We start from the raw sequence: 25,955 nt of genomic DNA on the forward strand, positions 1-25,955 counted from the left end.
TTCATAGCTTATCAATAGCATCTGTCACTAAGTGGAAGTTTATTAAAATGGAATTATTGTATGCGTCCTCGACAATCTATTAGTATGCATATCTAGTTGCTCGAACCATAATACGTTCCTTACGCGATTTTATTTCAGACACGTGTTCTATTAGACTTCGTTATTGTGAACAAATTGATCTAAAAAGCTCGTATCTATCAGAAGATCTAATAAAATAACGCGTATATAATGTCTTAACTAATATCTTCATTAGGTACTCCATTATAATGTTATGTTATTGTCTTAATAAAAACCTTGCGTAACCTTCATGCATCGTCTTAGACATCGCGTGACATTCTTAATGATGCTATGAAGAGGAGCACGCTAAAAAATAACCAGTGTAAACAACCTTACGATATGCCATGATTGAAAACATTAGAAAACACTCAGAGGTACAAGTTATGTTTTATGAAAGCTTTTAGTTGACCTGAAACAATTGGCCTTCAAATTCTATCAGGTCAATAGAACGCCATAGGACGAGTACATTAGTTAATTAAATGCCACAGTGGCGTATGTGACTTGCGTCGCTAATAACGTAAGAATAATTACTAGAGCATTAGCGGCTTATCGGGTAAAGGCTGTATTTCTAGGTCGAAAGTCTCAGACCGGGTCACATTAGATTTTTAGTTTACAATAGCTGATATTGTAAATGAAACGTATATAAGTTCGTGATCTGAACAAGATTTAGCTTTTTGTAGAAAATATATAACCCATTTTATCTAGTTTTTAAAATTCCTAGGTTTACAACCTATTACTAACACGGCATAAGGTTCGATTGCCAAAAAGTTGTAAATTTGTGGATTAAAGCATGATTAAAGCTTACAATCCGCTTTAAGGAAGCATAAATTGTTGATTTTTACAGAAACTTTAGAAAGCTTCTCTGTTTATTTTTATTCCCCATAAAATGCATCCTGACCTGACCTGGCTAAGTGATATGCAAAGCGGTCAAGAGAGAGGCTGTTAAGTAGTCCTTTGTAGTGTCGAGGCAAAATTAGTTTCTCAGCTGTATTTAATCTTGGCCTATTACTTTACTTACAATACTGCGGCCTGGTTATGGTAAAAAATATGAAACTTTTAAAGCTTCGAGTAAATAATAAGTTTGAATCATAAACGGTCTCTTAAGGCACAGATAGAGATGCAATAATTTATTCGTGAATCAGCCTTGATTGAGTCAACGCGAACGGGCTGTCGGAAATATTATGTCATGTTTATTTTTCATAATTTACTCACGACACGCAGAGGCGCACCCAAACATAAGCCAATAGAGGCATGTACTTGTAACAATTTTAGTTAAAATTTCATGTAAATTTACACATTTATTACAATTTAACTAAGCTATTCAATTACATTATCGTCGTATAAGATTACGATACGCGTCATTCATGTCAATTACTGTATCTCTTCTATTGTGTCTATTTCCAGCATTAAACTCCATTGACATAATTAAAAGTTAATTTCAATTTGACCACCCACGCATCTAGCTCCTCATTCGTATTAGTGTACATTAAACTTTATTGTCCTTACATCATACACTAAGTGAGTTATTTTTGTCCAACAGGTACCGATGGATTAAGAATGGAAAGCCGTTCGAATACACGAGTTACGACAATCGAATCTCACAGCAACCTGGACGCGGTACCTTGGTTGTCAGCAAGCCCAGAGATGAAGATCTCGGGCAGTACCAATGTTTTGCGTACAATGAATGGGGTACGGCGACATCCAATTCCGTATTCGTACGGAAAGCTGAGCTCAATTCGTTCAAAGACACCGACGGCCCGCAAACGATGATCACAGCTCAAGAGGGTTTACCGTTCAAACTCACGTGTAACCCGCCAGATGGTCATCCGAGCCCGAACGTGTATTGGATGTTGCAAGGGGAACAAGGCCAGCTGAAGACGATCAATAACTCGCGAATGACCCTAGATCCCGAAGGCAACTTGTGGTTCTCGAACGTGACGCGGAACGACGCGAGCGTGGACTACGCGTACACTTGTGCGGCTAAATCGGTGTTCAGAAACGAATACAAGCTAGGTAACAAGGTGTATCTTCAAGTGCAGCAAACGGGAATCTCGCCAACCCTCAACAAACATGAACCAGTTCGCCAATACACGACCAGGAGAGTGGAAAAAGCGTGGAGAGGCAAGAAAGTCGAACTGTACTGCATCTATGGCGGAACGTGAGTATATTTTAATTGTTTTACTTTGAAATAGGTTAAGAGAACTCGTTCAGAATTTCATAATTATGTAGCGAAGTAGCAGCAAGGATTTTCGAGGATTTTTATACGCGGAAAATAATTTAATGAGCAATCCAATTAGCATTTTTAATTATGGTTTGCTACATTAGTAGAACATAAATAATTATAACCAGTACGACTTTTTTTAAGTGTATGTATTTCAAATATTAAGTTACATGAAAGAATAATAGAATAAATGATCTGAAAGCAGATGTTTGTACAGGTCACATGTTATCTAACAGTATTATATTATGCTCTGTAGTATTAATGTCAAAAGCAAGTTGAAATTAACGATCTAACAAATTTGGCACAGCAGCCAAATGGGTCGCTCTTGACACAGAATTGCAGATGTTCATTATTGTTTTGATTCACTTGATATTATGATGTTAACGATTATGACTTGGAAATTAATTGTCCAAGAAGCTTTTCCTTTGTGAATTTGTTTAAAGCTAAACTTATAGTACTTGAATTATATGTTTAATAATGTTTATAAGGTAATTGATATATTCGTAAACTATAAGATGATGCTCCTTAAATTTACCTACTTCTCGCTCATTTATTGTACAAACAATGCAGTAATATTCTGAAAATAATTCCAGACCAAGAAAGAAACTAAACAAAGTTATTTATTGCTCTAATAATGCCCCAGTTTCATCCAGAATTCATGGCTCTAACCTACTCACTAAGGGTGCTTCACTATCTCACGCGCTCACCAGGTCATCTACCCTAACATTACGAGCCAATAATTTGGCAGACGTCACAAACAGTGTGCCAACTAGGTCCTCTTGACATACTACAGCAAACATTACCCTCCTTCATGCATCGGGTATAAATCAGACGTGCACTTGACGCTGGCGCCTGATTGCGATGCGTCAGCTATGTATGTATGTATTGTATGATCTTCCTGTGCTCCAGATATGCGAGCCTTGAGATAGGATTATTAATAATGGTGTGATTCATAGCATGTCATCGCTTGACGTTAATTGGGACTGTGATTTCATTTACCCGTTAGGAGGATTTGTTTTTGTGGCTTTGGTGACGATTCAATATACATATATAACACTTAGATTTTGGAAACTAAAATGAATTAAATTTTAGTGAAGCACACATAGTAACTTTCTTAAAAAAATAGTTGAAAAGTTCGTTTAACCTTAACCTTCCTAAATCTTATTCTAAGGGATCCTTATTTTGGATCCTTGCTATAAGCTCTTATTTCTTGTTTTTTCTTATGTATCCTAAAACGTTCTCAGCGTATGAGTCATACCTACTCCAATTTACGAGTCCTGCGTGACTCATATAAACAAGCTTAACTTAGAAATCTAACAAAGTAAAACTTTAGTAGAGAAACATTAAAATTTTCTAAAATTTATGAAAAGTTAACTGGAAATACGAGATGCAGAAACGGCGTGGCACTCGTGAGTTTATGAGCTTTGAGACCACTCGTGCTGAGAACGTTTACGATATGGAGTTGAAATAAAGGCATTTAACGAGGCTTAGGAAAACATACTTTTTATTCATAGTTTACTTTTTGCTTACCGTACCTCAACGTCGTCTGAGTTTGAACTTCTACAGTTCTACAATTATAATTTTTCCCAACAAGGAATATTTTGCGCTACCTTTTTTTCAAACCAATTTAAAAAATTGGCGTGATAAGCAACCTAAACTTAGCTTAGTGGAAACTGCCATAAAACTTCCTAAAATGTTTTACAACTTTGCTGCTCGTTTCTTTTTATTTCTTGGAATATAACTTGAGATCCCCAAACATAATTGATGTTAAAACACGAATAACTTATGTGTTAAAATGTCGACGAAAATTCAGTGCTTTGTTTTTAGTAATACATACAACGTTGTAATACCATTTCATCATCTATAAAATTAAATTAAAATACTGTTGTAATACCATTTCTCTGCTTCCCTTAATACATATCAATACATATAATAAAATTCTAGAAAAGTGGTGTCTGTACAATGAAAATATGTAAAAAAAAATTAGCAGGGGTTATTACTAAATCGATCCCACACCCAAAACTGTCGTTAAAAAAATTTTTGTCTGTTTGTCTGTTTGTCTGTTTGTCTGTTTGTCGGTTTGTCTGTTTGTCTGTATGTTTGAACACGCTAATCTCAGAAACGGCTTATCCGATTTAAATGCGGTTTTCACTAATATATTGTGGTAAGCTTCATTTAACATTTAGTGTTTATTTCATGTCAATCGGTTCATAAATAAAAAAGTTATGACCATTTAAGTAATCACAGCGAACATTTGCTAAGGCATTCTATACATGAATTTACATGAATTTACATGAATTTACAGGGGGGGGTTATGCTGAGGGGGTAGTAGGGGGGTCAAAGGAACTTTATTTAGATTTTTGCTCATAAGTCTAAAACCTGCACGAATAGCATTATGGTTACTTCTAGGTAAATTTTCTATATAAAAGGTCTTTGAAATTATGTCGTAGGTATTATATTTTTAACCCCCGACGCAAAAAGAGGGGTGTTATGTCCGCTATGTGTGTATTGCGTGTCTGTCTGTGCCACCGTAGCTCGCTAACGGGTAATACGAATTAGATGCGTTTTTTTGTTACATTAGTTGTTTATTATATTATTTAGGGGTAAGTGGGAATGAAAAAAACGAATGTTAGTTGTTAATGTAGGTTGTAGGTTATACCCAAGTGATATATCAAATGAAAATAGACGACATGTCAGAAACAATTAGTCAAATTTTATCAAAATCGGTTCATCCATTTATTTGATATAGGGGTAAAAGTGGGAATAAATAAATGAATTTTATCAAATATACTCAAGTGACGTATCTAATAAAAGACATGACGTGTAAAGTACAATAAGACATATTTTATCAAAATTGGTTCATCCATTTATTGGATAAAAGTTTCAATAAAAGTTGTCAAATATACCTAAGTGGCATATCAAATGAAAGGGCATGACCTGACGTGAGAAGTATAATGAGGCATAGGTATTTAATCAAAATCGGTTCATCCATTTATTATATAGTAGAGGGGTAAAAGTGGGAATGAAAATAACGAATGCTGTCTGTTATACCCAAGTGATATATCAAATGAAAAAAGACGACCTGTCAGTAACAACAAGTCAAATTATATCAAAATCGGTTCATCAATTTATTTGATATAGGGGTTAAAGTGGGAATAAATAAATAAATTTTATCAAATATACTCAAGTGACGTATCTAATGAAAGACATGACGTGTAAAGTACAATAAGTCATAATATTTTATCAAAATTGGTTCATCCATTTATTGGATATAATATGTAGGTATAAAAGTGGGAATAAAAGTTGTCGAATATACCCAAGTGGCATATCAAATGAAAGGGCATGACCTGACGTGAGAAGTATAATGAGGCATATTTAATCAAAATCGGTTCATCCAACAATATGTAGGGCAAAAGTGGGAATGAGAAAAACGAATGCTGTCTGTTATACCCAAGTGATATATCAAATGAAAAAAGACGACCTGTCAGAAACAATTAAGTAGTCCAATGTTATCAAAATCGGTTCATCCATTTATTTGATATAGGGGTAAAAGTGGGAATAAATAAATAAATTTTATCAAATATACTCAAGTGACTTATCTAATGAAAGACATGACGTGTAAAGTACAATAAGACATATTTTATCAAAATTGGTTCATCCATTTATTGGATATAGGTATAAAAGTGGGAATAAAAGTTGTCAAATAATATACCCAAGTGGCATATCAAATGAAAGGGCATGACCTGACGTGAGAAGTATGATGAGGCAAATTCAATCAAAATCGGTTCATCCATTTATTGATTTATTTTATTTATTTTATTTTATTTTTTACATACATAGATTCCTTACAGCTATTTGTATTACAATATTTATAACTAACTTTAACAAAACAATACGCCAATAAAAAGGAATACCAATAATAAGACAATTAATGTATTATAGCGGTAAAAGTGGGAATGAATAATCGAATGTGGTCAAATAATATAATCAAGCGGCATATCAAATGACGTGTGAATTACAATTAGTCATGTTTTATCAAAATTGGTTAATCTGTTTATTACATATAGGGCACCTTAGGGGTGATAGTGGGGATACTGTATAATCCAAATGGAGTACCAAACGAAAGGATATGACATGTACATAATAATATATAGGTATGATTAGACATGGTTTAGAATTTAGATCAAAATCGGTTCTGCCATTTACTAGGGGTGAAAGGGAAAAGTTGAAAGTCTGTGAAAGTAGAAGGAATATGGGAGCGGGAGAATAACCACATCCTGGAAATTTTGAACTCTTCTGTACCTAAGTTTTATAGCTCAGTTTAGTAATAAATTTTACTAACAGTTCTTTTGTGTTATTATTTATTTTATTTCTTAACTTTATAATAATGTGTAAGTACTTATAATTTAGTTGTATATAAGTGTTAAGTAGTAACTACTATGCAGTCACTATTCCACGCGGACGAAGTCGCGGGCACAGCTAGTACACTAATAAAATGCTGCGTATATCTAAACAACCGTAGCCAATTTTCATTTCCAATTCATATATTATGTATGTTGTTTTGCAAACAGCGCAAATATATTCCCTTCCTATAAGGAAAAATAGTGTTCTAGCAACATGAAAGTATGTCAATTAACAAACTTTTTGAAGTGAAACTTCTTTAGGCTTCTTTAGGTTGAGAGTAAAATTTCAAGGTCGCGTCATTGCAGTACCGTCACGTCATGGAGTAAAGCAACGATTTTGTTATCTTGAAATCTTGCCAAAGAAGTTTTACTTCTGACACGTGTGCTCGGCAAACACGCTCTTTTTATTTGGTTTATAATATGGGTATTACATTAGCATTTCCCAAACAGGCCGTTGCCCCAAGTGGTCTGGAAGAAGGACGGTCGGACGATACTATCCTCGCAGCGGATAACGCAGGACAACTACGGCAAGACGCTAGTGATCAAGAGATCGGGGTATGAGGACCAAGGCACGTATACGTGTGAAGTCAGCAATGGGGTCGGGCAGGCGCAGTCGTATTCTATACAGTTGAATGTTGAAGGTGAGTTTTTTGTTATTTTTTGTGATTTTTTTGTGATATTTTTTTTTGTTTTGGTTCTTTTGGTAGCTTTTGGATTGAACTCGCGCGCTCTGCGATCTAACTAAGAAACGTTAATGATATTATGTGTCAGTTGAAAAAATGCGATTTACTCGGAAAAACTCTTTGAATTTCAATAACTGTAAACAGTTGTTTGCCTACCTCAAATATTAAATTGAAATACTTCGTTTTGATTGCATATAAGGTTGTTAATAACATAAGTATTACTTATTAACAGCTATGACGTCGCAATATGGCGTTCTGTCGGCCCTATTCTTATTTCGAGAGAATTTATTGCCATATGAGCTGCCATCATCAATATTTTATATTAAATTCATAACTAAATTTTTTATCATAAAACCTAATGGAAAATAAATTCAATAGAATGCGTATGTATGAGAGTTCTTACTTCCATAACTTTGCCAATATACAAAAAGCATATAACACAACTATAAACTATCTAAAGGCGAGTGCAGTTTCGCTCGCGCCTACGTAACGCCTTCTTACGCGCAATTTAACTTGAATACCGTCTGCACTCACAAACGTGCATATATCATAGAAGGGTTGTTAGTGCTAAAGCTTCCCCGCATATCCACTGACTTGAAAAATAATTCATATTTTAACGTCTCGGATTACGAGTGTTTGAACTTGCAACTATAAATTGTTAAATGTTAAGGGGAAGACAAAAGGTTGCTGGTCTGTTAAGAGTGGTGTGTTGCGCTAGGGTAGATGTTGTTGTTGATATTTATATAGATATTTGTGAATTGACTATGTTTAGGTATCTTATTTTGTTTTAAAGAAATCTAGGTTATATGAACTCGTGTCGGAAGCCAAGACTCTGTTTGGGTCGCAGAGCTAGTTAAGTAAGTAAGTAGGTTTTATGTATGTTTTAAGAATATCCTGATTCATCATATTTTATGAAATCACGAAACTATTTCTTCAATTTCAAATCTATTGATTTAAAATCTGAAAGATTACAATATTTCCAACCGTGTAGCCTTTGATAGAGAAGGGTAGGTAGCATTTAATAATTTCAGGTGCTTTAAATTGATGGCAAATAGTGGCCTAGACCAATTTACCTGAGTGCTTGCATTGAAAAAGCAAATCTACGAATCGATAAAATTATTGACTCATGGTTATTGAAACTTCTGCATTTAAATACTCAGAACAGACACAATTGGTGTATAATTAATCTAGGTTTTGCTACGAACATAGTTTTTTAATTGTTTATTAAGAATTGAATGATTTAATTACGCATATAAAATAGTAAATACATTTATTTTTTAATGTTAATTATCATTCATAATTTCGTTGTTGTATATAATTAACCATCTTATTCTCAAAACATTCTATAGCATGAATCTCTGATAATTTCAAAGTTATTCAACATTAGCCGTATATTCACAAAGCATAACACAAAATATCAAATAGAAAATTTCTGATTGAAGCGAAACAGTGACTCCTGATTACCCCACACTGGGGGATTGTATCGCTCAGTTTGTTCAGCAATTACTTTAATCACATCGTTGCCAAGGGAGCGATCGTTCATATAAGATTGATTATTTATTGCTCGATAAATTGTGATGCTAAAAGTTGGGAGTTTTGCCGTTTTATTAGTACGTATGGCATTACCAAATGGTTGCAAACAGTGCTGATACAATCGTTGATGTAATTTTTGACAGGATTTTTTACAGGATTTTTGACAGGATTTTTGACAGGATTTTTGACAGGATTTTTGGCAGGATTTTTGATAGGATTTTTGTACCATAAAGATCGACATGGTTACTTGCTTGCTGCTTAGTGAATTATACATTTTATATAGAATAGATAGTTTTAATTATTATTTTTGAAAATACAACGCAATACTGATGTCGCACCGATATGGAATTTGAAAATATGTAACACTGTTTTGTAGTTAATTTGTCACGCGTTTCTAATTAAAGACTAGGTACTAATTGCCTCTTTATGCTTGTAAAGTTTAAAACAAACGAATACATATTATCATGTGTATTGTGTACATGCGTATTACATGAAGAATGTGTAACGTATTAAATATACAATTATATTTTGTAGCTCAAACATACCGTATACATAGTGATTTGTAGCCATTCATTACTTCCAAATTGAAATATAACAGCCGATTTTGGCTTCGAAAAATGATATCGGTAAGAACAAAGAATATTAAATACGTCCACTTGCCTTAATGGACAGGAAATAGGGTTGACAATCTATTTATTCAATCAGTTATTTCAGAAATATTGTTTATTAATGTATCGTCCGAAATTATATTCTGTATTTTAAATTATTTTCTTAAATATTCTTTAAGAAATCATGGATAATCTGGCTGATGTTGCGAGTTTTGTAGATTTTATGGCAAACAATATAAATTGTTTGCCATAAAATCTGTACGCGGACTTAAACTTGATTTTAGTCGCGTCAGACAACAGTTGAGTTCAGTTTCCATTCTCCTCCTCTATCAATTGATATAAAAGACTGTTAGCCGTCAGAATCCGTGACCATTGTTAATTTACTCTAGTTAGAATATTAGTTCGACAACCCTAGTAGGAAGTGCGACACGCGCTTGTCCGAAATAATGCGCCTGTATACGGCCCGCGCTTGGCGCTTCGCCTCAATTGAAATTGTGATGGAACTTCCGGAGTCCATTGTTACACTTGATACATGGACCGCGGGTGAAGATATTTTTCATTTGGACCACTTGGAAAGGTCAGGATATTAGGCGACATGTTGAGCCAGTTTTATGGGCGCTTTAACGTCTCGTAAAATGTGTTATTGCGTTTAATATACAGTTATTGCTGTTCTTCGAATGACTTCTAGCATGGTAATAAGGGTATTCTAATAGGATCAATTCAATAATAGTTACGGTTATGTAATTAGACGGTAATAATACTTCTTTATACAATAAATCGATTCTCGAGTTCACTTTAAACGATCTGCGGTCGATAAAAATTAATTTCGCGATGATACGATAGTAAGTAAAAATTTAGTAACGAATAATATACACACCGGCACAATTAGCGGAACAGAAAAAAAAGTGAGACTATGAGATAATAACGCATATATTTGACGAAAATGTAATTAGACACAAAATAACAAATTGATTAACATCTTTTAACAACGACTTTGAAAAGTCTTCGTTATTTTTTATTGAAAAATAAAGAAATTTGTAATAAGTGAAATTTTTAGATGATTATGAACCATCACAAAAAATAAAAAAAAGTAAGCAGTAAATGATTTAACAATAAAATTAAAGCAAAATTAATAACGAGTGTTTCCCCCTCTTGCTCTGATTACGATTTCCATTCGTCTGGGCATGCTACAGATTATGTTATCGATGATTTCTTGAGTCAACCTCTCCCACTCCTCAAGTAATGCGTTTCCAAGTTCATTCAGATTGTTGGGGGGTGGCATTCTGGATTTAACCCTTCTTTTTAGCAAGTCCCAGACATGCTCTATCGGATTCATATCGGGGGAATTTGCTGGCCACTGCATCACCGGTATACCTACGTGGCTCAGATATGCTTGTACCGATTGTGCACTACGAGCACGAGCATTATCTTGCATTAGAATAAAGTCGTCACCAATAAATGGGGCAAATGGTACAACATGTTCTTCTAAAATGTCTCTGATGTATCGATCTGCTGTCATGGTCCCTCCTGTGACTATCACTAACTCCGTGCGAGCTCCTAAACATATCCCTCCCCAAACCATAATCGAGCCGCCACCATAAGCCACTGTGTGTTCAAAATTAGACTGTATGTGGCGTTCTCCTTTGTGTCTCCATATTCGCTGTCTCCCATAGATCTGTTCTAAAACAACTCTGCACTCATCAGTAAAGAGAACTTGCTGCCATTCGTTCAAATCCCCGACGATGTTCTCGCGCATCGGTTTCTGTTCCGCTAATTGTGCCGGTGTGTGTAGTTTATTTTTCGCCCAGATCTTTTCCTTAAATAATATTTTCGATGTACCGAACAGAAAAACCAAGAGATCATAATTATACATTGAAACAATGCTCTTCAATCATGTTCTTAAATTGTTACTACCACATAACTAACGCTCGATCCAATTTCCAGCCGCACCGTTCTTCATAGAAGAGCCGCAGTTCCAGAACCTCGCCGAAGGTGAAACGGCCACCATACACTGTAAAGCTGGGGGTACACCGGAACCCCAGATCACATGGGTACATAACGGCAAACCGATAGAACAGGCGGAACCGAACCCGAGACGACAGATCACGGCCAACACGATAGTTATAGCCGACCTGGTGAAGAAGGACACGGGGAACTACGGGTGTAACGCGACCAATTCGAACGGTTACGTCTACAAGGATATCTATATTAATGTGCAGTGTGAGTATTTTTGACTGGTTTTTATTTTTATGGGTGGGATTAGTGAATAATACTAAGCTAGTGTGAGATGAGAGATGTGTTTTAATTTTTAGCACTTCGTAGGTTTGCCTGTTTTAATTAATATTGACTCGTTTTGACTTTACTAAGGTGGTTTATTATTCAAAACTTAAAAACATATCTAGAAAAACTCGATCACTTACAAACATCGAATTTGTGTGTATTAGACAAGATTAAGAGTCGTATTGCTCCTAGTTTTGATCCGTTTTATGTTAAAGCATCTTTCCCTATACCCAACTAGATGAATACACAAAAATGTCCCAAAGTGTACACAATAAAGTAATAACTTGATCCCTTAAAATGTAGTCACAGCACATTTACTTGTACGCCTCATTGGCGCGCATCTTATAAGATACACCATAATCCAAGTAATTTATCTATTTTGAACCCTACTGCAAATGCAATAGGGTTTAAAATCCACTGCAAATAATCTACAGGGGTATCTTATCGTATGAATCGACAATACAATGGCGATACAAAATTGCTGACGTAATGTTCCTGCAACATCTTCCCTTAGGGTGGAAAATACATGCAATTTTATTCCATTTTCATAGTGTAATGGCTTTTACGAGACGCACCGCTACATGTAATCGTAAATCTATTTTTATTGTACTGCAATTTCGTTGTGGATAGGCAGATAACTAGGTGTAGCTTGCTGGAGTAGTTCTATTTTGTTTGAACAGATAAATATCAGCAGAAATTTTACCGAAGAACATGATTTTAACGACATTTAAAATAAATTCAGTAGGTTTTATAACAAGTAAGACAAACTCTGTTAATTGTGTAGTCACGTGTAGATATATCACGCGACAAAAATATAATAGAATTGCGAAATTAATGAGTAATTTCAACGTCATAACCGTCGTTATATTTATTACAAGTCTCATCATCCAAGATTTATTAATAAATATTGTATATTATACTTTATTATGAAACCGTATCGTTATTTATTTATCATTATTCAATTCGGTATAAATAGATTGAAATGAGAAACAATTGAAGTAATTCAATATCAATTTATCATGACATTTAAACGGTTTATATTGTAATAGTAGTACTTACATACCTAGTCTATCTTTATATGGGATTTCAAAAACGTGTTGTATTAGAAAGAGAGAAAGAAAGCATTTATTTTCTACACACGCAAGCACACAACAATAAACATTAAAAATGAGTATGAGGTATACATAAACTGAATATATTACATCTGATTTAACAAATCGTTTTACAAAGGAAATGAATTGTAATATTATTGCATTGTTTTAATAATTCAATATGATTGACAGGCAGTTCTCCATATAACGTTTTAATTAAACTTTTCCAACATAAAATCAAACTTCTAAAGCTCCGCTCATACTTTTCATAAAATGAAAGATTGAAAGGAAAAAGAAAGAAACTTTTAACACTTACAAACTTAACTTATGACTAATATAATAAAATCTCTTATTGGACTTCATCCATTTGAAAGTCGAAAAATAATTTAAAAGCTTAATAAAATATACAGCGATCTGATAACGAACAGATTGCAGGCGCACAATACAAACAAAATACATACGACTGCGATTTCATTTCGATTGTACTCGTATACCTGAAAAATGAGAATTTTCCAGACTTTTTCTAATAGCTTTCGCAATTCCAATTCAATGTTGTACTTTAGCATTAGATAGGGATATGTGCGATTTGCTAACAGAAATATTTCTTTATGAATAACACCATTTTTAAAACCGTAAAATATATACATGATACAAATAGCTCAGAAAGCCGGATTTTTTCGTTTTCATACAAAGGCTTACTCCAGTTGCGTGACGTCATAAAAAGGTGCAGCTGCATTTTTCTAATTGTTTCCGACCACGTGTCTTGCACGCTACCTGGCTGTTATTTATTTCGACCCTTGGTGATAATAAAGTATACTCATAGCTGAGGGCAGCCTTGGTCGTGACGAGACTCAATTTAGAAAATGTAGAGTCATCAAATTGTGACAATGTGGTTTATAAAAACGGCCACATTGTTTAGAAATGTTTACGCTTTCTAAAACTTTGATTCGTTGTGTCGTTGCGCACGGGATATTGATATCAGCTAAAAATTTATTACATTTATTTTATAGTACATAAAAAGGGTTACCTCTACTTTAAATTTTGTTATTGATACTCTCGCCTATTTTGCCTACCTTTACCGTCCTGCACAGTCCGTAAACAACGTAATCGAATTGCATTCCAATATCCTTATTATACACACCCCTGTAGGTGTCCTCGTATCTCATCTCTGACGATCACTACCCCCAGTGTCTGAAATATTTCTCCACCCCCAGGTCACTCACCCCAATCGCACCTCAACTATCGATTCACTACGAAAGTATATTTACTTAACGGGTCGAGGGCAGGGGTCAATCTCATTTGTTTTGATTGCTTCTGAACATTCAAGGTTTTTGAAGAATAATAACATGTTCTTTATTGGTGCCAACCAGTCTATGATATCATATGTCGGTGCTGAACGCATGACTTGTTAAACCTAGATATGTGACTATATGAAATTATATGTATGAGTAGAATAATAATTCATAACTTATAAAAATGTCCATAAAATCGTTTCTTACCCCAAAGACATTTAAGTCTAACATATAAATCGACCATTAAATTTTTTCACCACACCTTCCAAATATTGAAAAACCTAGATTCTACACTCGGTATACGCTGATTATATAAACACACAAGGGGCCCTAATTCCCAAGCTAGATAGCGCGTAAACAAGACGAATGTCTAGCGGTGTGTCAGCCGAAATGTACGACATCCTACAGGTCGCCGGCGATGGCTCCGCCCACACCGCAATCTAGCAAATTTTGCGGACGTCGCCACTTACAGGTTCCGAACTACGGTGTTTGATTGCACGAGTAATTAGGATAGATGGTGTTGGGCATAGCTATTTCGGATTAGCGATCGCTGACAGCATGGAAATTTATAGCCTTAAGTGTGTGGTCAAAGGGATATCTTATTGGGTAGTACGTTACGCTATTACATCATTTAGAAATACTGTCCCTCGGGGTAACGGTATTCTGTCTCAACATTGACCAATATAGATTATAGAATGTTTTAGGATCCGTATAAAATAACCATTTAAGAGATCATGTATTATCGTTGTTCTTCTGCAACACATCTCTTATCTCACATGTTTTCTGGTGAATGTGTACCCTATCAAATATCTAGTGAAGTATACTACAGGTAAATTAGCTTGGAGAAATTTTTGCGTTTGTAGTAGTGTATGGTCAGCAAATAAAATAAAACAACATTTTATTTTTAGTTTTTATTTTATACAGGGTTACTTGTAAAACACCAGCACCTCGCAGGACAAGATAGCTAACATCATAAGTAACAACATTTGTTCTACGACTTTTGGCATAACGCAATAAATTATTTTTAAATGATTTTTTAAACTTTTATTGTACTCTCCTTACATTTGTAAGTCTATGTTCTATTAATTATCGGATGGACGACGCGACGCCCCCTTCCCCCTCTCGTTCGCTTTTTGTTTACGTAATTTTTGGGAGGCGTAGAGTTTATAATATTCAGACGGAAAATTAAATGAATATTTATTTTTGTATGAAAATAAAATCTAACAAATTATCAAAAGTCGAAATGTTGTTACTTATGATGTTAGCTATCTTGTCCTGCGAGGTTGCCGGTGTTTTACAAGTAACCCTGTATATATAAGGGATTTTAAATTAAACTATATGTGTTTCTCCTCTGAAAAAGATGAGACTTTATTTTAATATTTGCACATTTAACATACATATAACTTTTACATTAACAATGTTACTAAAATGAAAAATTTACTAACCTGAAAAAGAAACGACATTTAAAGTTTAATTCTTTAGTTTGAGAAGTCAAAGGCTTGCCTCGACCATGTTTTAACACTGGAGCCATATTGAATTAACAATATAAAGTTACAACACTTACACACAAATTAAACACTAGTTATGGCCCTGCCTTCATACAAAACTGCTGAATACGCCGTTCGCACGGGAATAGAATGTGGATGCGATTTCCCTTAGTTAGCATCCAAGCTTACGTCTTTATAATTATTAAACTGTATAAATTCATTCTTTAACTCCGGTCTGCATCGTGCAGACATGGGTGTAAAAGTCTCATTTTAGCTATTAAATGTAGTTTTTAAGTACATCTGAGTTTTCATTTGGGGCCTCCGGCTGCGGGACATGTAATTCACTTCAACAAATATTATAACAATAATAACAACAATCAACAAATACAAAATTTATCAATTAAACTACGTACATAATAATTATAATTTTTGAATGAAATGTGCTTTATGTTCTAACGGTACCAAACGACTGCACGTGGCACCTGCGGACAGCGTAAACTGGTTTATTCTGGTTTTGTGCGTGTTTCCACTTTCCACTATCAAGTGACGATTTATTTATTTGTTTTGTTTCGTAATTATTATGGTCAAATATTAATTATGAAACAAATTATTATGGACACGATATTTTATTGTTTCACGGTAGTCGCCTTGTCGTTTGCTCAAGGACGTAAAATTGAATGATATATTTTTTTTTATAAAGTCAAAACCATTTTCTTTCAAATAAAAACTTGTTTTTATTGAAAACAAAAGTGTTGCTAGGAATAAGTATAAAATTAAATAGTAATGTTAGGATATCGAAACATTTTTGTATAGGCCAGAACGATATAGTGGAAACGCGCTCTAAGATCTGAGTAATATACACACCACTACATATGCAAAAATTTCTCCAAGCTAATTTACCTGTACTTTTTGTACAATTTAGCTAACATATCGAATCATGCAAACATCTAATCTACAAATCCTAACAGCCATACCGCCAGAAATCAAGGAAGGACCGGAGAACTTGACAAAAGTGGACGGTTCGGAAGCTGTGCTCAAGTGCCGAGTGTTCGGTGCGCCCAAACCGATCGTCAGGTGGATGAGAGACGACGTCGATGTTACGGGTGGCAAGTGAGTATACAGACAGACAAATAGACAAACTTATATAATTAATATAATATTAAATATGTTACTCTTCGGAATTTTAAAACAACGCGCTATGTTAAAAGCGCAAAACGCTATGTATGTATACCGACAAACAGACGAATTGATTTATAAATACCAAAGGATATATTATGTAATTTATTGGTAAACTAGCGACCCGCCCCGGCTTCGCACGGGTGCAATGGCGGCCGGCCGGTACCGCCGCAAACGCTACGTCCCGCAATTTTTAAAACTGTAATATCTTCGAAAATATTCACTTAAATCATATGGTGTAAAGGGCCATATAGATCTATATTAAATGAACAATGCATTCAAGGTATTTAATTGGTTAAGGATTAATGCTGCATTGGTTAAAATCGCTTCGAAAATTAACCATTATTTGTCGTAAAAAGTAAATGACAAAAAAAAGTTATTGTGGGTTATCCATAAGAGATAGACATATACCATCGCGGACTTTTCTGTAGACCTTTTCAATATGTACAATACTTAGCACATTATTTTGATAAAACTCGTAGGGTTCAGCCTGCGTTTGCAATATAAGCGGAAAAAAATGTAATTATTTACGACATCACATTAGAAACCTCAAAAATAACAGTACTTCTCCACTATTTAATGGATGTTATTATACATATAAACCTTCCTCTTGAATCACTCTATCTATTAAAAAAAACCGCATCAAAATCCGTTGCGTAGATTCAAAGATTTAAGCGTACAAAGGGACATAGGGACATAGGGAAATAGGGACAGAAAAAGCGACTTTGTTTTATACTATGTAGTGATATTCAGAGACAATCAAATCACTTCTAATGGTTTAATTTATTTAAAGTTTACTTAAATAATTATATTTTGGCATTGAGCTGCCAATAATACCTTCAAAACAGTGAAACAGTCATAATCTTAATAGATATTGATCATTTGGATAAGCCGTTTATTTATTTAATGTATAATACTAAAATATTATACCGTCGATAGTTATTTAACGCCAATTCTGTCGACAAAGATGGATGGCTCCTGAAGATTGATAGCAAAAAAAATCTGTCAAAGCCTTAAGGCGATTGGACGGTTATAAATCACCCTTAAATATAAATAAATAGTGTTTTTGTTATCGTTTATATGTTGTCTAGAACTATGTACTTATAGTGTGAAAATTTATATGGAAAATCTCTGATAACGCAGAAGTCTAATTACCTATATGACTCTATTAAATATTTTTTTGTGACTATAACTGCACTGGAAATAAATCCCTCAATCTAATAAAAATGAATCGCAAAATGTGTTGGTAAGCGCATAACTCGAGAACGGCTGAACTGATTTAGTTTTTGTTTTATAATATTCCTTGAAGTTCGAAGATGGTTCTTATGGAGAGAAAACGTAAACATGTACCACGGGCTCAGCCGGGGCGGACCGCTAGTAGCAATATAAATTTGTTATTGCAAGAAAAACATAAAGTATACTTTAGCAATATTTTCGTACCAGTAAAGCCCTAGCAAATTGGTTTTCTATAAATAAATCACATATATCAAAAAATGATCACACTTTGTTCTTCCCACATTTTGCCTTTCATAAATTCAATAGATTTCAAAGGCAAAAAGATTGAGCCATTAAAATGGTAAAGGTTATCGTGACCAATTAGCGAGTACTCATGAATATTAAAATTTCCCCATCACGGGTCAATGCCACGATCTACCCTGAAATGAAACCCCCTGTAATGAGATCCTCCCTTGATATTTATAAGTAGAATTTTATATATATTGGAAGGATAATTTTATCGCACTCGTGTTCTTTATTAGGGAAGTTCTCAATGTGTTAAAGGTTAGGGATCAAATAGAGGGTGTTAATTTAAGGACCTTTTTTGTTGTTGAATTAATTTAGTTGCTTTTAAAGTACATATTGAACATCAGACAAAATAAACTTTGTGTTTATATTAAAAAAATTAAAATAAGTATGTTCTAATTATAATGAATTTCTATAGTAATAAAACATATCAGTTCTTTCTAAGATGTTTTAATAAGCTTCCTTTACTTGACTCGATTTTGGCCCACTTTAAACAAAAAAGAAAAGATTTAATTCAAACTTTGGACATTTATGAAGGATTGGTGACAACAAAATAATTACATGAGTTTAAGCTTTTTTTAAAAAAAATATTAATGATTATGAAATGTTTTTTATTTTCTCAATATTTTGTTTCTTTTCATAAACATGTTATTTCCTCAGGTACAACATAACGCCGGAAGGTGATCTGGTGATCCGTGACGTGTCGTACACAGACGTGGGCACGTACCAGTGTTACGCTAAGAATAAGTTTGGAGAGAAATCCGCTTTCGGTTCCTTGACTGTTAAGAGTAAGTACTAATAGACTACAAGCCCGCATATGAAAAAAATATGGGTCAAATGAACCACCAGGGGTCATATCTAGAACGAAAGAAGAGCAAAAAATAATAAGATTCATCACTATGCCGTCACTTGTAAGCTGTCCAACTGAGTGCAGATGAGAATTGAAAAGTACAGGTAGACTCGGTAAATTTTGGTCATATATTTTTGTACGGCATTCTTAACTATCGATAGGTCCATTAAAAATAATAAGAAACCGCTCAGTGCCGTACAAAAATGTTGGTCCACCAAGTCTGAATTTTAATTTAATTTCCGAGAGTTACCGGGGGTAAATTTGGTCATTTGACCATGTACGGCATCTGTGTCATACTATTGCTATACTGCTTTTAATCCATTATTCCGCAACGCCGTACAAAAATCATGGGGACAAGGGGAAAAAATCGAGAGTTGCAATCCCCTCTCTTTCCCCACTCCAGGGGGTCATTTGACTAAGTACGGCTTCGGTTCCAAAACATTATCTAGCACTCAAAAGTACTATTAAAAGCAATGCCGTCAAAAAATAATTGTTCTTTTAAATGTATAGGTACCAATAATCATCTTAATTTCATCGATTTCTTGATATAAAGAGCTGTAAGGTCATTTGACCCTGTACGGGAACTTTTTTTTTAACATGATATTGTAAAATTCAATTGTTGTATAGTATTGCCGTTCAAAAGAAACCGTTCTAAAAAAAATTTTAGAGAAATGCAAAACCAGAAATTTTGTTAAAGTTTAAACATCGTAGATTAATGAAATATAATAGTTTTCTACACTTTATTCGTTGTTTTAAATAGTATTAACATAGATAAATTAGGAAAAAACGATGCCGTACATTTTTGTGCAGACCACATCTTTTAGGCTGATGAAAGCGACGAAAGCTACAATTTTAAGGGTGCTTTATGGCCATTAGATACAGTACGGCATTAACATATTTTTACCCAACTACGGCAAAGCAAAAGGAGGGTTATGGTTTTGACAGGTCATGTATGTATGTTCATCTATTCCCTCGTAACTTCTAAACTACTTATCAGAATTCGACAAATAACATATATCATTAGAAGCATCTGAATTAAATAAATAAATATTATAGGACAAGCTATATGGGGTTTCACAAAATCTAATGTGGCGCCCTCTAGCGGACAAAACATACAGAGTAAAAAAATAAAGTTAAGATAAATATGCCGTGTTTGGTATCATTTGAAAGCGCTTTACTTGTACATTTTGAATATGTATATAATACTAGCATTTGCTTGTGACTTTACCTGTATTCATGGGCTGATTGCATATAATTCACATCTTTTCGTTCATAGCTTTTTTATTAGTTCATCAATTTAACGGAGTCCATTCCACTTGACTCCGACTTTCCAAGGTGATAATTAACCACCTCGAGCTTCTTAATATTAATGTATATTTATATTTTATTATCAAAATATAAAGCAAACATTTCGTTATATGGATTTTTTCTTTTTCAGATTTTTCCCCTTTGAACCAACGAAAATGTACGGCACATGAAAAAATATTATCTATGCATAAAATACTTTAAAAATAAATTTATTTCGTGTTGTGTCAAATGACCCCCTGGAGTGGGGAAAGAGAGGGGATTACAATTCTCGATTTTTTCCCCTTGTCCCCATGATTTTTGTACGGCGTTGCGGAATAATGGATTAAAAGCAGTATAGCAATAGTATGACACAGATGCCGTACATGGTCAAATGACCAAATTTACCCCCGGTAACTCTCGGAAATGAAATTAAAATTCCGACTTGGTGGACCAACATTTTTGTACGGCACTGAGCGGTTTCTTATTATTTTTAATGGATCTATCGATGGTTAAGAATGCCGTACAGAAATATATGACCAAAATTTTCCGAGTCTACCTGTACTTTTCAATTCTCATCTGCACTCAGTTGGACAGCTTACAAGTGACGGCATAGTGATGAATCTTATTATTTTTTGCTCTTCTTTCGTACTAGATATGTCCCGTGGTGGTTCATTTGACCCATATTTTTTTCATATGTGGGCTTGTAGTCTATAATAGTTAATATAATTTCTCGAGTATTTTAATAGTTTATTTTTTACCACTCTAACAAGAAAAAATCTTTGTTCATTATGTGAAAACATTTTCTAAAGCGATTATGTAGCTTTTGTTTTGTAACATACAAAAGACTTTGCTACATTACAATTTTAGTGTGATGACTTTTAGTGTAGGCAAAAACGTGAAACAATTTTAAAACACTGTTGGTTAAAAAATTTATTTCCAGTAAAATTTTATTATAAATTTGACATCATGTAAATTGAAATCTCTTTACTGCACTATCATCCATACTTGTATGTAATCTTATAACTTTAAAAACTAAAGTCTCTATACGAAATAAATCGCAGTATATTATAATACATTAATTATCAATCCCACATCACAGAACGCACAGTAATCACGGACAAGCCAGAAAACTACGAAGTATCAGCGGGCGCAGCGGCCACATTCCGTTGTAACGCGAACGCCGACGATTCCCTCCAACTCGAAATTATATGGCTCAATGATGGACAACCCATTGATTTTGATAACCAGCCACGGTTCAGAATGACGAATGATTATTCGCTGCTCATATCGGATACTACGGAGTTGGATAGTGGGGAATATACGTGTATAGCACGCACGGCGATTGATGAAGCGCGTGCGCAGGCTACTTTAACTGTACAAGGTGAGTTTTGAACAATATTGGAATGCCATGATACATAGATAGTTACGGAGTTAATGAATAGTGGTAAAGGCTAAACCATTTTTGATTGAATATTATAATATTTATTGACTAACTTTCCGCCTGCGGCTTCGCCCGCGTTTTCAAAAAAAACCCCGCATAGTTCCCGTTCCCGTGGGATTTCCGGGATAAAACCTAGCCTATGTCACTCAGAAATGATGTAGCTTTCCAACAGTGAAAGAATTTTTCAAATCTGCCAAGTAGTTTCGGAGCCTATTCAATTCATACAAACAAACAAACAAACAAAACATCAAACCTTTCCTCTTTATAATATTTGTATAGATGAGTTTTCATAGCATCAAAAAAAAGTTAAAAAGTTAGATAAACTTGTCTTAAATAATAATAAACACCCTATGCAATATTAAGATAAACATACCCCCAAAATTTGTATATTAAACATATTCTAATATTTAAAGAAACCAACTTATGCAGACAATTAACCGATACCATCCCTCCACAGACAAACCGAACCCCCCAGCACTCGAAGGTATCGAATGCCACGAGAAAGTAGCAACACTCCGCTGGCACTCGATGGGAGACAACAGAGCACCGATCCTCCGATACAGCATCCAATACAACACGTCGTTCACACCGGATACTTGGCTAGAAGCGACTGATGCGGTGCCAGCTATAGATACAGCTTGGACGCTGTCCTTGTCCCCCTGGGCTAATTACACTTTCAGGTAAGGATTCTTAAAGTTTCAACCAACAAAGGATTTTTAGAGGTAGCGCGCACGAGCAACTTTGTCTCCGCAACTATTTTGTCTCTACTCACCCATGGGCTAGTATGAAAGTGCGCGCACGTAGCGACGCAACTCCCCATACAATTGATGGGAGAGACAAAATAGTTGCGGAGACAAAGTTGCTCTTGCGCGCTAGCTCTAAAATAAGAAACTCGTTAGATCTTGCACACGTATATCTTACAAACGTCTTCCACAGCTTTACAATTCAATTGTATACAATTTAAAATATGAGTGGTAAATTTTTTTGCACCAATGCTCTAGCCCGAGTGACCAACCTTTCCAGCTACCCGGTTTTAATTTTGTGAAAACGATATCAGAATTAATCAAATAACACTATTTTATCAAAACATTACAAAAGAAACACAATTCATTAGTTCCACTCACACACATTTATTTTTATTATAAAAATACCGGCCGAATGATAACCTCCTCCTTTTTTCCAATTTCGTTATACCATCTTCAGGTAAAAATCGAAATAAAAGTGGAACAAATAAATTGTGTGTTTCTATAAAGATCTGAACTATAAAATGCAAATCTATCAAGATGTTACAATTTACAAAATATGAACTATTAATTTTATTGTCAGGGTGGTAGCGTGGAACAAAGTGGGGCCATCCACTCCGTCGAAACACTCAGACGTGTGCACCACACAACCGGACGTGCCCTACAAGAACCCCGACAATGTGGAGGGCAAGGGACGGGATCCGACGAACATGGTCATCTCTTGGTCGGTGAGTGGATGCTTTTGTTTTGGGTAATATAATGGGAAATAGCATTAGTTATGTGCCAGGGGTGCTTTATGTTTGTTCTCAAGCTAGTAGAATAGACATTGTACGATCTGAAAATAGACATTGTACGATTTAAATTTCCAATCAAAAACTGATAATGAAAAAAAAACGATACTTGGGATATAGTTGCAGTCCTAAGCAATTTTATGTATGTGGTGTGATAGGTTATTAGAACGCGTTTATTTCATAAATTTTGGCGCAAGCGCTCAGGCGTCTACTATAAAAAAATAAGCTCTCATAACAACAATGATGAATCAAAATTTAAAACGATAATAAGACTGAATAATTATATTCCGTTGAAAAGGTGACGCTAGGCGCACGCTCTCAGTGGAGTGACAGTCTGCGAGTGTCGTAATGGAGCGAATGAACTACACTTTACCTCTAACGATTAAAATAACATTAAATTGCAGAAAATGCCACAAATCGAGCACAACGGGCCGGGCTTCTACTACCAAGTGTCGTGGCGACGCAACATCAGCGGTGCGGCGTGGAGCGAGCAGCCCGTGCGCGACTGGGCGCACAGCGAGCTGCTCGTGCCCAACACGCCCACCTTCCAGCCCTACAAGATCAAGGTGACCATACACTTGTAATGCTGTGTACATCTATAATAGGGTCAAACATTAGAATATTATTACTCTGTATTTATTATTAAGGAATGATGTATGTGCGATCTGTCGATGTACCCAAATAAATAAATACACTGGCAAAACTGAACCGAAATGTGCTTCTAATCGGTCTTTCTAGTAGTTCAAGTCGAACAAAGTATCATTGATCGGTCCTCCTAGTAGTTCGAGTATAGAATTGACATAATATAATCATATAGAACAACACATAACTGACCGACATTTCCAGTAACTAAAGGAAATTTACGCTAAACTTCAACAAAGATGTAGTACTATTGATCTTAATTGTTGTTCAAGTCGAAACACATTCGACGAAGTAATATTCAAATAGACTGCAATGTTATAATTTTTAACACAAAGTTATACTTTCCAGGTTATTGCAGTGAACTCGAAAGGCACATCGAACGTGGCGCCCGTGGAAGTGATCGGTTGGTCCGGAGAGGATACACCATTACAAGCACCCGCCAACTTCTCTCTTGTACAAGTCACTACTGGGAACACTGCTTTACTCAGCTGGAATCCAGTCCCAGCGGAGTCTGTGAGAGGACACTTCAAAGGATACAAGATACAGACCTGGGTTGATGGTGACGAGGATAGATTGAAAGAAGTGCTCGTGAAATCGGACGCTTCAAGCGCTCTGGTCTCAGTATTTAAACCATTCAAGAAGAATAATGCTAGAATACTGGTCTACAACGGCAGGTTCAACGGTCCACCCAGTGAAACTTTATCATTCGTTACTCCAGAAGGAAAACCTGGCACAGTGAAATCTTTCGAAGTGTACCCCATTGGTTCGTCAGCTATGCTCTTGAAATGGGATAAACCCATGGATGAGAATGGTGTACTGACCGGCTACAAGATCTACTACCAGAAAGTTAGTGGCACATCCCTAGGACCAATACAGGAGAGGAAGAAAGAAATCGATCCGAAATTCGACCGCGCAAAGCTAGCCGGACTCGAACCGAACACCAAGTACCGCATCGAAATTCGTGCTAAGACTAAAGCGGGTGAAGGTGACAAGTACTATGTGGAGCAAACGACCAAAGCGATGGTGAACTCAGTGCCTGATGTACCAGTGTTCGAAGCGAGTACACTACCAGCTAAGGAAGGATCAGCTCATATACTTGTCCGCTGGCTACCGTCTCTAGATGGTCATGCTGGAACACACTTCATCGCGTGGTATAGACTCAAAGGTCACCCTGATTGGTTGAGCAGCAACGAAATTACGGAAGATGACTATGTAGTGCTGACAGGCTTGGAGCCAGGTCAAGTGTACGAGGTTAAAGTGACCGCTCATGATGGGGAGTACTTCAGCACTAGTGAAGTTATGGAGGTGGACACTACTACCGGTAAGTTAAGTAAGTTGTTTAAATTGGATTTCAGTGTGGATACTGTTTACAGTGTGTTGTCATAATGTGCTAATACATGTTCGTTTTGGAGGTTGTAACTTAACTGATCATGTAGTAAACATACATTTATTTAAAGATTTGAGTTAAAAAAAAAATTTCAAATTTTTCAATAAAACATGGTCAGTATTGTTACTTCTATTATTGTGTTAAAATTTTTATTTTTATGGTGCGTGGGGAATACAAATAAATTGGGCTGTGATTTTTTATTTTGAATATTTTAATGTAAGTAACACCTATTTGGTTCATGGTCGTTTTGTCTGATTTGAAAAAAAATATATGACTCGTATTTATTATGAAAATATGTGTGTATATTTTCAATGTTATGTTTTTTCATTAATTTTAATTGTGTTTGTATCCATTGTTCTGTTTAAAATATACTTTGGGTGTTATGTTATCAAATGTAAATTTGCTAGAATTTAAGATGTGTGACATGTAATTTGCAACTAGAAAGGACCAGTAGAAAGGACA

The 25,955-nt window shown here is 35.1% G+C and overlaps 1 protein-coding gene across 3 annotated transcripts in view; it reads left to right on the forward strand.

Moving 5' to 3' along the window:
* Nrg (Neuroglian) overlaps positions 1-25,955 on the forward strand; it is a 49,963-nt gene that overhangs the window by 18,147 nt on the left and 5,861 nt on the right. For 2 of the 3 annotated variants that reach the window (XM_089696858.1, XM_089696857.1), the window contains exons 4-13: positions 1,598-2,215; positions 7,132-7,322; positions 11,450-11,725; positions 16,624-16,765; positions 19,013-19,140; positions 21,589-21,870; positions 22,388-22,610; positions 23,257-23,401; positions 23,869-24,030; positions 24,455-25,427. In XM_089696858.1, the coding sequence (XP_089552984.1) occupies positions 1,598-2,215; positions 7,132-7,322; positions 11,450-11,725; positions 16,624-16,765; positions 19,013-19,140; positions 21,589-21,870; positions 22,388-22,610; positions 23,257-23,401; positions 23,869-24,030; positions 24,455-25,427 (3,140 nt within the window). Of the gene's footprint in view, positions 1-1,597; positions 2,216-7,131; positions 7,323-11,449; positions 11,726-16,623; positions 16,766-19,012; positions 19,141-21,588; positions 21,871-22,387; positions 22,611-23,256; positions 23,402-23,868; positions 24,031-24,454; positions 25,437-25,955 lie in introns of all 3 variants that reach the window. The other variant, XM_089696856.1, reaches the window with a different exon arrangement.

Source organism: Colias philodice, chromosome 6 (assembly GCF_061535455.1).
Source record: "Colias philodice isolate Cphi_HAF_F1 chromosome 6, ilColPhil1 Martin Lab GWU primary, whole genome shotgun sequence".
NCBI lineage: Eukaryota > Metazoa > Arthropoda > Insecta > Lepidoptera > Pieridae > Colias > Colias philodice.